Source organism: Microcaecilia unicolor, chromosome 2 (genome assembly GCF_901765095.1).
Source record: "Microcaecilia unicolor chromosome 2, aMicUni1.1, whole genome shotgun sequence".
NCBI lineage: Eukaryota > Metazoa > Chordata > Amphibia > Gymnophiona > Siphonopidae > Microcaecilia > Microcaecilia unicolor.
Window position 1 is genome coordinate 63,838,664 of NC_044032.1, and position 13,752 is coordinate 63,852,415.

At 48.5% G+C, this 13,752-nt stretch overlaps 1 protein-coding gene across 1 annotated transcript in view; it reads left to right on the forward strand.

The window, feature by feature from the left end:
- Positions 1 to 1,816: 1,816 nt before the first annotated feature.
- The window catches only part of SEC11C (SEC11 homolog C, signal peptidase complex subunit), a 70,846-nt gene continuing 58,910 nt past the window's right edge, over positions 1,817 to 13,752 (forward strand). Inside the window, exon 1 of the mRNA XM_030192995.1 lies at positions 1,817 to 1,985. Within this exon, the coding sequence (XP_030048855.1) occupies positions 1,944 to 1,985 (42 nt within the window). The 5' untranslated portion in view covers positions 1,817 to 1,943. The remainder of the gene's footprint in view (positions 1,986 to 13,752) is intronic.

The following is a 13,752-nucleotide window of genomic DNA, read 5'->3' on the forward strand; positions in this document are numbered from 1 at the left end:
TTGCCTGCCACTGCGCCCAAGGGCTCACAAACCTAGTTCCTGCTTTTGAAAGCCTGACAGACTTCAGGTAAAAAAAAATACAAGATTTAAACGCGGGGCGGCAGGAACAGAAAGCAGGGCTGTCGGGGAGCTAAGGGCGGGCAAGTGAGCTGGCCCTGGGAAAAAAAAGGTGCCGCTAGGCCATACCGGTGCGTACCAGCACAAAAAAAGCACTGTGCATATCCTTCCATACCTCTGGTGGGGAAGACCTTGCTGAAGCTCAAACAAGATCGAGGAACCATGATCCTCACTGCATGTATCGGTTGAGGCAAATCTGGTTCCCATTTCTTCTGGAGTTATCCTCTGAAGAGCTGTGGAGATTGAACTGTTTTCTGACCCTCATCACTCAGAACAAGGGGTCTCTTCTACATCTCAACCTCCAGACCATGCCCTTCATGGCCTGGATGTTGGGAGCATAGAATTTACTTCCTTGCAACTGCCTTAGAGTGTCTCCAGAATCTTGCTGGCTTCCAGGAAGGATTCCACTCCTGGAATCTCTTCTTCTGTTCCCCTCTCCCTCCCCATCACCATCCTGGCATCCTTTCCACCTCCCCGACACTCTCTCCCTTTTCACCCCCTACTCCCCCAGCATCTGACTTTCCTAGCTGATGCTCCTGTGGTCTGCTGCCGCACTTTCTTGAGACGGCTGCCAGTAGCACTAACAGACGCTGTTTCCGGGCAACGCAGAGAGGCCTTTCTTCTGCCGCTCCCGCCTCCTCTGATGCTACTTCCGGTTTCTGGAAGCAGAAGCGGCAAAAGAAAGGCCCCACGTGCGTCTGATCAGTGCTACTTGTGGTGGTCTAAAGCAAGTTCGGCAGACCAGGGGAGCCTCAGACGGGAATGTGATAGATGCTGGGCCAGGCTACAAGAGTAGGGGCAGGAAAAGGAGAGGTTGTCAATGCGTAAGATTAACACACCTATGTGTGTGAGCTGGAATTGGGGGCTCAGATGTATATGTATCACACACCAAATGCATGTGACTTGGTATATCTGTGTTTTAAGTTTGGAAATGAAAGGAGACTGTGTCTGAAGCTGATCTGAAACTGATATATGCCCTGACTGTACATATCAATTTGCATTTTGAACTGTTTTCAAGTTATTGTTGAGACTAGTTTACAGTTTAATCTAATGGCTGCTGTTTGTTTTTGTATCCCCGTGGACTTGAGAGTGCCCAGAGAAGAGTACCCTGCGGCCTACCGGGATTTAGCCCTGCCCTGACATGCGCTAGTGCTTACTATTCAATACAGTTAAATCTGCTGCTCGGCAGAGAGAAACTAGAGCAAATCGAGCCTGAACAATTTCCCCTCTGCTCCCCTCCCTTGTCACCGCCCCTTCACTGGCCATCTCCAATCACTATGAAACGCATAGGTCCACTAGGTAGTAGGCGTATCTTCAAATCCACGCACCAACTGAACTTCAATCCAGTCCCACACGGCCCTTAAACAAGGACTTGAAAATGATTGAAACTGTTCTGGAATCTGGAGCTGTAGAATGCAACACCAAAACAATGTGAATCAGTTTCAGTCCTCTAGTACCTGCCACTGCTGGAATGCCGTCACGGTACTTTGTGCAGCCTGTAGCTTTATCTTACTATTAATTTTTTTAAATACTTTACTTGGGTAAGGTTACATTACACGTGGACAATGCAAATAAAGTTATCTGAAATCCAACAGACCGCCGTGGCCCAATCCAAGGCGGTTACGAATACGATAAATTCCTTGGGCCAATCATGCAGTGACGATGACGTGACACTCTCTGAAAACGTTTGACGTCTGCGTGCGGATGACGTGTTCGCTGAATCGCCCAGCACCGGCGCAAGTGAGCGTGGGGTAGAGAGATTGAGCTGTTCCTGGTTAGATGGTGCTAAGGCCCGCTGCGGGCTGCAGTGGATTTTTGCAGCGACGATGGACTTGTTCGGAGATTTACGGCGGATGAACAAACGGCAGGTTTGTTGCTCAGATGAGGATGGATGAACGGGCTTCCGCGCTTAGATAAGAAAAACAGTATTTTTGTACTATCGGTAACAGTTCTACATAGATCAAATCTTTTTCTGTTAAAACCGCTCAGAAAGTCACAGCACAAAATTGGTCTATTTGGGGAGCGGGGGTTAAGGGTTACTCCTCTCAGCACACATCAGCTAGCTGCTTTGTTCGTGGGGCGCCCCTGGTCAGGGAAACTATGAGGCATATTTTCAAAGCACTTAGCCTTCCAAAGTTCCATAGGTTTCTATGGAATTTTGGAAGGCTAAGTGCTTTGAAAACATGCCTCTAAGTATAAGTGGTTCTGTGTATTGCATGCTTTGCAGGACTGGTGCAAGAGTATTAAGCATCCTAGGCGAAACTTAGTCTTCCCTCCTCCCTATAAAACTTTCGTGTTTTCAGAAGGCGTTTGACAAAGTGCCGCACGAAAGACTCCTGAAGAAATTGCAGAGTCATGGAATCGGAGGTAGGGTATTATTATGGATTAAGAACTGGTTGAAAGATAGGAAGCAGAGAGTAGGATTGCGTGGCCAGTATTCTCAGTGGAGGAGGGTAGTTAGTGGGGTCCCGCAGGGGTCTGTGCTGGGTCCGTTGCTTTTTAATGTATTTATAAATGACCTAGAGATGGGAATAACTAGTGAGGTAATTAAATTCGCCGATGACCACAAAATTATTCAGGGTCGTCAAGTCGCAGGAGGAATGTGAACGATTACAGGAGGACCTTGCGAGACTGGGAGAATGGGCGTGCAAGTGGCAGATGAAGTTCAATGTTGACAAGTGCAAAGTGATGCATGTGGGTAAGAGGAACCCGAATTATAGCTACGTCTTGCAAGGTTCCGGGTAGGAGTTACGGATCAAGAAAGGGATCTGGGTGTCGTCGTCGATGATACGCTGAAACCTTCTGCTCAGTGTGCTGCTGCGGCTAGGAAAGCGAATAGAATGTTGGGTGTTATTAGGAAGGGTATGGAGTCCAGGTGTGCGGATGTTATAATGCCGTTGTATCGCTCCATGGTGCGACCGCACCTGGAGTATTGTGTTCAGTACTGGTCTCCGTATCTCAAAAAAGATATAGTAGAATTGGAAAAGGTACAGCGAAGGGCAACGAAAAATGATAGTGGGATGGTACGACTTTCCTATGAAGAGAGGCTGAGAAGGCTAGGGCTTTTCAGCTTGGAGAAGAGACGGCTGAGGGGAGATATGATAGAAGTGTATAAATAATGAGTGGAATGGATCGGGTGGATGTGAAGCGACTGTTCACGCTATCCAAAAATACTAGGACTAGAGGGCATGAGTTGAAGCTACAGTGTGGTAAATTTAAAACGAATCGGAGAAAATTTTTCTTCACCCAACGTGTAATTAGACTCTGGAATTCATTGCCGGAGAACGTGGTACGGGCGGTTAGCTTGACGGAGTTTAAAAAGGGGTTAGATAGAGTCCTAAAGGACAAGTCCATAGACCGCTATTAAATGGACTGGAAAAGTTCCTCATTTTTAGGTATAACTGGTCTGGAATGTTTTTACGTTTGGGGAGCGTGCCAGGTGCCCTTGACCTGGATTGGCCACTGTCGGTGACAGGATGCTGGGCTAGATGGACCTTTGGTCTTTCCCAGTATGGCACTACGTATGTACTTATGTACTTATGTGTTCCAACCCCCCCCCCCCCCCCCCCCGATAATAATCGTGATCAGCCCAACCTATATACATCTCAGAGTGATCCTATAAAAATGCATCAGCGGACATCTTATTTTATTTTTGTATCGAAGTTTGGTGTATCTATCTATACACACACACACAAACAAAATGAGGGCAGTTTCCAAAAGTTAGTCTAGTATATTTCCTATTAAATATTTCTAGCCCTGCCTCCAGTAAACTTACATGCTGATGACTTTTAGAATTAGTGGGGCTATCAGGCCCTATTGGATTGCCTAGCCCACGGCTGCTCCTTGCTGTCCAACAGAAGCTCTCACCAACCTAGGCGCCAACTTAGTTTGCCTAATAGTTAAGCCAGCCCAGATGGCTCTTGAACGAGAGGTTTGACAACAAGAAATGTTTATTTACACGTGCTGTGAAGTGAGGTATTTGTATTTCTAAGATGAACTAAGTAGGGGAATGCATACACAAAATCAGGCACTACCAACAAACAAATTATACTTATTGATCGTGTGTCCATTAAACTCTGTTCAATTGGCCTCCTGCCTTTACAGAATACTAGTGCAGACCCGCATTGGTGTTCCCAAAAGAAGGTGCACCTGCTTATGCTAAGTCAATGACAGGCATAGGAAGATGTGCCTAGATCATCTATCAACATGTACATCTAATAATAATCTATAAGCTGCGTGTATTGATGGGTGATATCCCCTCAGACTGGTCATGCTCCTCCCACATGTACACCTCCCCCTTTTTTATTTTACACTCGTTTGGTTACTGACCTACTAACCTTGGCTCCACTGCCTGCTTTGGACACGACTGGGTGACGCAGCAGCCGGATGAGCTCTATAAACTCCATCTCTTCCCCTCCTTTTTCTTCTCTCCATTTTTCCTTCCCTGTCCTATGAATTTTTGTAGTTTGTTTCCTTTCTGTGGTTTTTATATTTTATTCTAAACTGCCTTGAAGGGCCCATCCTGTGTTATATCAAAGTTGAATAAACCTGAAACTTTTCAATTCCGCACTATGTTACATGAGACTGAGCTTACACTCATAAGTGGCACCAATTCTGCATACATGCACATCAGTTGCACATGCCTTATATAGAATTGCCCTCCACATAAGTACATAAGTATTGCCATACTGGGACAGACTGAAGGTCCATCAAGCCCAGCATCCTGTTTCCAACAGTGGACAATCCAGGTTATAAGTACCTGGCAAGATCCCAAAACAGTATAATACATTTTATGCTGCTTATCCTAGAAATACACAAATTGAAAAAGGAGAGCTACTCGACACAACAGAGATATATTGGAAATACCAATATGTGTATAGATATAAGGAGTGTCTCATACAGTCACATGGACACTTGTATGTGTCTGGCTTTTGTTGAGCCCGTGTAGCTGTGACAAAATGTAATCATAGACTGCCCCCAACCACCTGTGATGCACGGGAATTGCGTTCTAAGTGAATGTGCTTTAATGTCTTATTGTGATCGTCACTCTTTTTTTAGTGTGATTTTTTCTCCAGTGCATACATGGGGTTTAGAGTCTTTACTTTAAAAAAACTTTTTATGCTGTTGTAGTCAAACGAAGCAATATGGAAAAGATAAGTATATATTTTGACTTATCTCATTTTCTTTAGAAGCTGCGGGTTGCTTTGTTGCTTTCAATCCAGCGATTGTTGTAGCCCTCGCGCTTCACTTGTAGAAACTTGATCAGATCACCAAAAACAGTGCCCGCCCAAGGTTACACCACTGATTTTGGTCCCCTACTTTGCCCATCCAGTTCCTGACCAGGGTTGCACCTGCTTAGCTTCCTGCTTTTGCCATGTGACATACACCTTCACCATCCTAGAAATAAGCAGTGGATTTCCCCCATTTTAATAATGGTCTACGGGGCTCATTTCAAAGCACTTAGACTTACAAAGTTCCATAGTAATCTATGGAACTTTGTAAGGCTAAGTGCTTTGAAAGTACGCACACAATATTCAAGGTGCCATAGAGAGATAACAAAGGAATTATAACATCCTCATTTTTGGTCTCCATTCCTTTCCTAATAATACCTAACATTCTATTTGCTTTCTTAGCCGCTGCTGCACACTGAGCGGAGGGTTTCAAATTATCATCAACGATGACGCCTAGATATTTTTCCTGGTCGGTGACTCCTAATGTGGAACCTTGCATTATGTAGCTATAGTTTGGGTTCCTCGCTCCCACATGCATCACTTTGCACTTGCTCACTTAAAACGTCATCTGCCATTTGGATGCCCAGCCTCCCAGTCTCGTAAGTTCCTTTTGTAAGTTTTCACAATCCTTTTGCAATTTTAACAACTTTGAATAACTTTGTGTCATCAGCAGATTTAATTACTTCACTAGTTATTCCCATCTCTAGATCATTTATAAATATGTTAAAAAGCAGCAGTCTCATCACAGAACCCTGGGAAACCCACTGTCTACCCTTATCTATTGAGAATATTGACCATTTAACCCTACTCTCTGTTTTCTTTAATCCACAGTAAAACACTACCTCCTGTCCCATAACTTTTCAATTTCCTCTGGAGTCTTTCATGAGGTACTTTGTCAAATGCCTTTTGAAAATCCAGGTACACAGTATCGACCAACTCACCTTTATCCACATGTTTATTCACCCCTTCAAAGTAATGTAATAGATTGGTGAGTCAAGATTATCCCTTCACTAAATCCATCTTGGCTTTCTCATTAATCCATGCTTTTGAATATGCTCTACAATTTTGTTCTTTATAATTGTCTCTACCATTTTGCCCGGCACTGAAATCAGGCTCACCAGTCTATAATTTCCCAGATCACCTCTGGAACCTTTAAAAAATTGGCGTTACGTTGGCCACCCTTCAGTCTTCTGATACCATGTTTGATTTTCAAGATAAATTACATATTACTAACAATAGTTCTGCAAGTTCATTTTTCAATTTTATCAGTACTCTGGGATGAATGCCATCCGGTCCAGACGATTTGCTATTCTTCAGTTTGTCAAATTGTGCAATTACATCTTCCAGGTTTATTTCATTCAGTTTCTGTGACTTATCAGTTTTGAATACCATTTCTGGCACCAGTATGTCTTCCAAATCTTGCTTGGTGAAGACCAAAGCAAAGAATTCGTTAATCTCTCCACTGTGGCTTTGTCTTCCTGGAGTGCCCCTTTTATCCCTCGGTCATCTAGAGGTCCAACTGATTCTTTTGCCGGCTTCCTGAATTTAATATACCTAAAAAAAATTTTTACTATGTGTTTTTGCCTCCAACGCAATCTTTTTTTTATGTGTTTTTGCCTCCAATACAATCTTTTTTTTCAAAGTCCCTCTTAGCCTTCCTTATCAGCACTTTGCATTGGACTTTTTATGCTGTTTCTTATTATTTTCAGTCGGTTCCTTCCGTTTTCTGAAAGATTTTCTTTTAGCTCTAATAGCTTCCTTCACATCACTTTTTAACCATACCGGCTGTCATTTGGTCTTCCTTCCTCCTTTTTTAATACATGGAATATATTTGGCCTGGGCTTCCAGGATGGTATTTTTGAACAGCATCCACGCCTGATGTAAAATTTTGACCGTCACAGCCGCTCCTCTAAAAGGTTTTTTTTCACCGTTCGTCTCATTTTACCATAGTCTCCTTTTTGAAAGTTAATCGCTAATGTATTGGATTTCCTGTGTATACTTACTCCAAAGCTAATATCAAATCTGATCATTTTATGATCGTTGTTATCAAGCGGCCCCATCACCATTACCTCTTGCACCAGATCGTGCACTCCACTAAGGACTTGGTCTAGAATTTTTCCTTCTCTTGTCAGCTCCTGTACCAGCTGCTCCATGAAGCAGGCCTTGATTTCGTCAAGGAAGTTTACCTCCCTAGCATGCCCTGAATATTACATTTACCGAATCAATATTGGGGTAATTGAAATCACCCATTATTATTGTGTTCTCCAGTTTGTTATCCTCTATAATTTCCGATAACATTTCTACATCCGTCTGTTCATTCTCTCCAGGCAGACGGTAGTGCACTGCTATCACTATCCTTTTCCCCTTTACACATGGAATTTCAATCCATAGGGATTCCAAGATGTGTTTTGTTTCTTCCAAAATTTTTAATCTATTTGAATCAAGGCCCTCCTTAACATACAATGCTACCCCTCCAGCAATTTAATCCACCCAATCACTACAACATAATTTGTACATAAGTATGACAGTGTCCCACTGGTTATCCTCCTTCCACCAGGTCTCAGAGATGCCTATTATATCTAATTTTTCATTTAGTGCAATATATTCTAACTCTCCCATCTTATTTCTTAGGCTTCTGGCATTCGCATATAGACATTTCAAACTGTCTGTTGTTCCTAATTACATCATTCTCAGTGCTTGACAATATTAATTTGCATCTTCCATATCATCAAGCTGATCAATCCATAGACTGGTGGGTTGTGTCCATCTACCAGCAGGTGGAGATAGAGAGCAAACTTTTGCCTCCCTATATGTGGTCATGTGCTGCCGGAAACTCCCCAGTATGTTCTCTATCTCAGCAGGTGGTGGTCACACACAGCAGCAGCTCTGGCTAGGCCTCCAAGCCTAATCCTTAGGTTTGTTGAGGCCTGGGGTTGAGGGCTCTTTTGAGCAAGTGCAAACCTGGTGGTGCCAGGTCCCTCCTTTTCTCCCCCCTCCCGCTGGCTCCGTTTAAAAAAAAAAAAAAAAAAAAATTTTAAACGTCTTTAAAGGCGTTTAATTCGACGTTTCTTTAAACGTTCATTGCAGCTACTCACTGGGACACCAGTTCGTTACAGCTCGGAGCGGCAAGCAGGTAATTTTACCTTTTTATAGCGGGCAGGGGGTTCCCCGATTCTTCTCCTCGTGGCAATGGCGTCGGAGGGCGAGGGCGCAAAGGGTCGCTCCCCGGATCGCTGGAGCGCTTCTAGAGGGGATGCGGGGGTTTTACAACCTGATTCGCCCTTGATGGGTGATAGTTTAGTGACCGATGAACGTCCCGGTCGTTCCTCCGGCGTGGCGGTTTTTTCCCGCCATAAACGCCCATCCCCCGCTCCTCGCCTCCGCCATCTTGGCCGGCCACGCGGCTCGGACGGCTTCTTCGGGGCCGCCCTTGAGGTTGGAGACATTAATGCCATGAACGCCCTTAATTTGGGCGACGGCACAAAAGCGGCTAAAGTTAAGCGCCGTTCTTCCCGCGCGGCTCCTTCACGGAGTTTCGCGCCGGACGCCATTTTGGATGCGCAGCATGTCTCTCCCCCGCTATTGCGAGCGCCGGTTGAGAGTGCGTCTAGGGCTGTTGCCCAGGCTGCGGAAGTGCACAGTCTGGGGGGTTTCTCCCCCGAGTTTGTTTTGCTGCTGCATCAGGCTTTCCTCATGCAAAACGCTGCCCCTGCTCCCTCTTCTGATAAAGAGGTTGAGGTTCCCAGAGGTAAACGCCCTCGGGTTGATTTCCAGGCCTTGGAGGACTTTTGTCTCCTCCGATGTAGATGAGGGCAGCGTGTCTGAGGTCTCCCAACGATCCTTTGCGGATTCCTTGGAGGAGATAGATCCCCGCTCGGATGGAGCGGATGACCCCTCTGCAGCGCGGCTTTTTAGCCCAGAGGATTTGCCCAACCTGTTGTTACAGGCCATGGACACTTTGAAGATTTCCTCTCCGGAGGACGTCTCTCCCTCAGCCCCTGTTGGCTCTGCCATTATGCTGGGGACGAAGCGCCCGCCTAGAACCTTCCACGTGCATGATGCCATGCACACCTTAATTGCGGCTCAATGGGATGTCCCGGAAACGAGCCTTAAAGTGGCTGGGCCATGTCCCGCCTCTATCCTTTGGCTGTGAGTGAACGTGAGGCCTATCTGTGGCCTACCGTGGATTCTTTAATCACTGCGGTGACTAAGAAAACGGCGTTGCCGGTGGAAGGTGGCACGGCCCTAAAGGACGCCCAAGACAGAAGATTGGAGGCGGCCTTAAGGTCGTCCTTTGAGGCAGCTGCTTTAAGTTTGCAGGCCTCAGTTTGCGGCTCCTATGTGGCCAGGGCGTGCCGGACTATGGTGCAGCGGGCTTCCCCCTCGGATCATTCCTTGAGGGCTGATTGGCCGGCCCTGGAATCGGGCTTAGCCTATTTGGCAGACTTGCTGTATGATGTCTGGAGAGCCTCAGCTAAAGGCATGGCTCAGACAGTCTCTGCGCGGCGGTGGCTTTGGCTGAAACATTGGTCTGCTGACCACGCCTCTAAATCCCGCCTGGCTAGATTGCCTTTTAAAGGCAAGCTGCTCTTTGGGGTCGAGCTGGACAAAATCGTGACCGATCTCGGCACGTCTAAGGGCAAGAAATTACCAGAGGTCAGGGCTCGGGTTAGTACTCGTTCCGATACCTCCAGAGGACGGTTGCAGGAAGCCCATCGGTACCGCCCGGGCAAGTCGGGTTCCTCTGCCCCCTCTTCCTTCAAGAGGAATTTCTCCCCAAGCAGCATTCCTTTCGCAGAGACCGCCGTCCCGGAGGTGCTCCCTCCGGTCCTCCCCCAGGGTCTCGTACCCAATGACGGGGCCTTGGTCCACGCCCCAGTGCAGATTGGAGGACGGCTGTCCTCGTTTCTGGGCGAGTGGACCACTATAACTTCAGACGCGTGGGTGCTGGAAGTCATCAGAGACGGCTACAAGCTAGAGTTCTTCCAACCCTTAAGAGACGGGTTTGTACTCTCTCCCTGCAAGTCTCCGGTCAAGCTGTGGTAGTGCAGCAGACCTTGGACAACCTGATCCGCCTGGGTGCGGTCGTTCCGGTGCCAAAAAATCAGATTGGCAAGGGACGTTACTCCATTTACTTTGTGGTTCCAAAGAAAGGAGGTTCTGTCCGGCCTATCCTCGACCTCAAAGGGGTCAATCGGGCCTGGAAAGTTCGGCACTTTCGCATGGAGACTCTCCGCTCTGTTATAGCGGCAGTGAAGGCAGGAGAGTTCTTGGCTTCCTTGGACATCAAGGAAGCGTACCTGCATATTCCCATCTGGCCTCCTCTCCAACGCTTTCTGCGTTTTACAGTCCTGAGACGACACTTCCAGTTCAGAGCCCTCCCTTTCGGGTTGGCTACTGCTCCGCGGACCTTTTCCAAAGTAATGGGGGTCATAGCGGCCTTCCTGCTAAAGGAAGGAGTACAAGTCCATCCTTATCTGGACGACTGGTTGATCCGAGCCCCCTCTTATGCAGAGTGCGGCAAAGCTATGGACCGGGTAGTTGCTCTTTTGAGCTCCCTGGGATGGATCATCAACTGGAAGAAGAGCCAGCTGCGCCCGACTCAGTCCCTGGTGTATCTGGGAGTTCGATTCGACACCCAAGTGGGCAGAGTGTTCCTGCCAGACAATCGGATTGTCAAGCTTCAGGCTCAGGTGGACTAGTTCCTAGTAGCCTCTCCTATTCGGGCTTGGGACTACGTGCAGCTGTTGGGCTCTATGACGGCCACGATGGAAGTAGTGCCCTGGGCCAGGGCTCATATGAGACCACTACAGCTATCTCTGCTGCTGCGCTGGACTCCGATGTCGGAGGATTATGCTGTGCGCCTTCCCGTGGACCCAGCAGTGCGCAAGGCGCTGAGCTGGTGGACGCAGACAGACAAGTTGTCTGCAGGATTGCCTCTGGTGACCCCGGAGTGGATTGTCGTCACGACAGACGCCTCTTTGATGGGCTGGGGAGCCCACTGCTTGGGAAGGACAGCGCAGGGGCTCTAGTCTCCTGCAGAGGCAAGTGGTCTATCAACCTCCTGGAACTCAGAGCCATTCGGTTGGTGTTATTGGAGTTCATCCCGGTACTGGTGTTGAAGCCTGTACGGGTCCTGTCGGACATGCCACGGCTGTGGCCTATATCAACCGCCAGGGAGGTACCAAGAGCGCCCCTCTAGCCAGGAGGCTATGAGTCTTTGCCAGTGGGCGGAAGCGAACCTGGAGCAGCTTGCAGCGGCCCACATTGCCGGAGTCATGAATGTCAAGGCGGACTTTCTCAGTCGCCATACCTTGGAGCCCGGAGAGTGGCAACTATCTGCTCAGGCGTTCTTGGACATCACGAAGCGCTGGGGCCAGCCGAGCCTAGATCTGATGGCGTCATCGGCCAATGGCCAAGTGCCGCGCTTTTTCAGCAGAGGACGGGACCCTCGATCCCTGGGAGTAGATGCTCTTCTCCAACAGTGGCCGACACAAGAGCTCCTCTATGTGTTCCCGCCCTGGCCCATGTTGGGCAGGGTGCTAGACCGGGTAGCAAAGCATCCCGGCAGGGTAATCCTGGTGGGTCCGGATTGGCCCAGACGTCCCTGGTATGCGGACTTGTTCAGGCTCTCAGTCGACGATCCTCTGCGGCTGTCAGTGGAGCAGGGCCTGTTGCATCAGGGTCCCGTGGTGATGGAGGATCCCTCTCCCTTTGGTCTTACGGCCTGGCTATTGAGCGGCAGCGTCTGAGGAAGAAGGGCTTCTCAGACAAGGTCATCGCCACTATGCTGAGAGCGAGGAAGCGCTCTACTTCTACTGCTTACGCCAGGGTTTGGCGTATCTTTGCAGCGTGGTGTGAAGCAGGCTCACTTTCTCCCTTCACTGCTCCAATTTCTTCAGTGTTGGCGTTCCTGCAAGAAGGTCTGGAGAAAGGCCTGTCGCTCAGTTCCCTTAAAGTCCAGGTAGCGGCTCTGGCTTGCTTCAGGGACCGCCTGAAGGGTGCTTCCCTGGCTTCGCAGCCAGATGTGGTGCGCTTTCTCAAGGGAGTTAATCACCTGCGCCCTCCTCTGCACTCAGTGGTGCCTGCGTGGAATCTCAACCTGGTGCTAAGAGCATTGCAGAAGCCGCCTTTGGAACCCTTGTCGAGGGCATCTCTGAAAGACCTGACGTTGAAAGCAGTCTTTTTGGTGGCTATCACTTCAGCCAGAAGAGTTTCCGAGCTCCAGGCGCTCTCATGTCGAGAGCCTTTTCTGCAGTTCACTGAGGCAGGAGTGACTATTCGCACAGTGCCTGCCTTCCTGCCCAAGATTGGTTCTCGCTTCCATGTGAATCAGCAGCTCTGTCTCCCTTCCTTTCGTAGGGAGGACTACCCAGAGGAGTACTCCGCTCTTGAATATCTGGATGTGAGACGAGTCATCATCAGATACTTGGAAGTGACCAATGATTTCCGGAAATCGGTTCATCTGTTTGTCCTGTTTGCAGGTCCTCGTAAGGGTCTGCAGGCTGCTAAGCCTACAGTGGCAAGATGGGTCAAGGAAGCCATTGCAGCGGCTTATGTGGCCGCGGGGAAGGTGCCGCCTATCCAGCTGAAGGCTCACTCCACGAGAGCTCAGGCGGCCTCGATGGCAGAGGCCGGATCCGTCTCCTTGGAAGAGATATGCAAGGCGGCAACGTGGGCTTCGGCTCATACATTCTCCAAGCATTACCGTTTGACTGTGGCTGCACGGGCGGAGGCCCGGTTTGGAGCTTCAGTGTTGAGGTCAGGGATTTCTATGTCCCGCCCTGGGTGAGTACTGCTTCGGTACATCCCACCAGTCTATGGATTGATCAGCTTGATGATATGGAAGGTAAAATTATGTATAATCATACCTGATAATTTTCTTTCCATTAATCTTAGCTGATCAATCCATAGCCCCTCCCAGATATCTGTACTGTTTATATTCTGGTTGAATTTTAGGTTCAAGTTTAGCCTTCAGTTACTTCAGGAGGACTTCGTGTTCAAGTTCTTCTTTCACTTGGATTCTTCAAGAGTTGAGACGAGTTGTGTTAGAGTGAGCTGCTGCATTCCTCTCCCCTCTGTTTTACGGGCTGGATTGAGACATAAATTCTGCCGGCACTCCCTCCCGCTTCGTGCGGCTGTAGGGCAGCTTTGTACCCCTCCCGCTTCGGCGGTGTTAGGGTCAGTCAGCTCCTCCCGCGGTTGCGGTTGCAGGATAAGCCAGATCCCCCCCGCATCGGCGGGTGTGGTGTCCCTCCCCCGCTCCGCGGGGATGAGCTGGACGGATTCCCCTCCCCCACTTGTGTGGGGATGAGCTGGGTTAATTCCCCTCCCCCGTTTCGGCGGTGGGTGAGCTGGGCAGAGTGTCCCTTCGTGGGTGTAATTCTCTAAGTGCTGAGTCCTG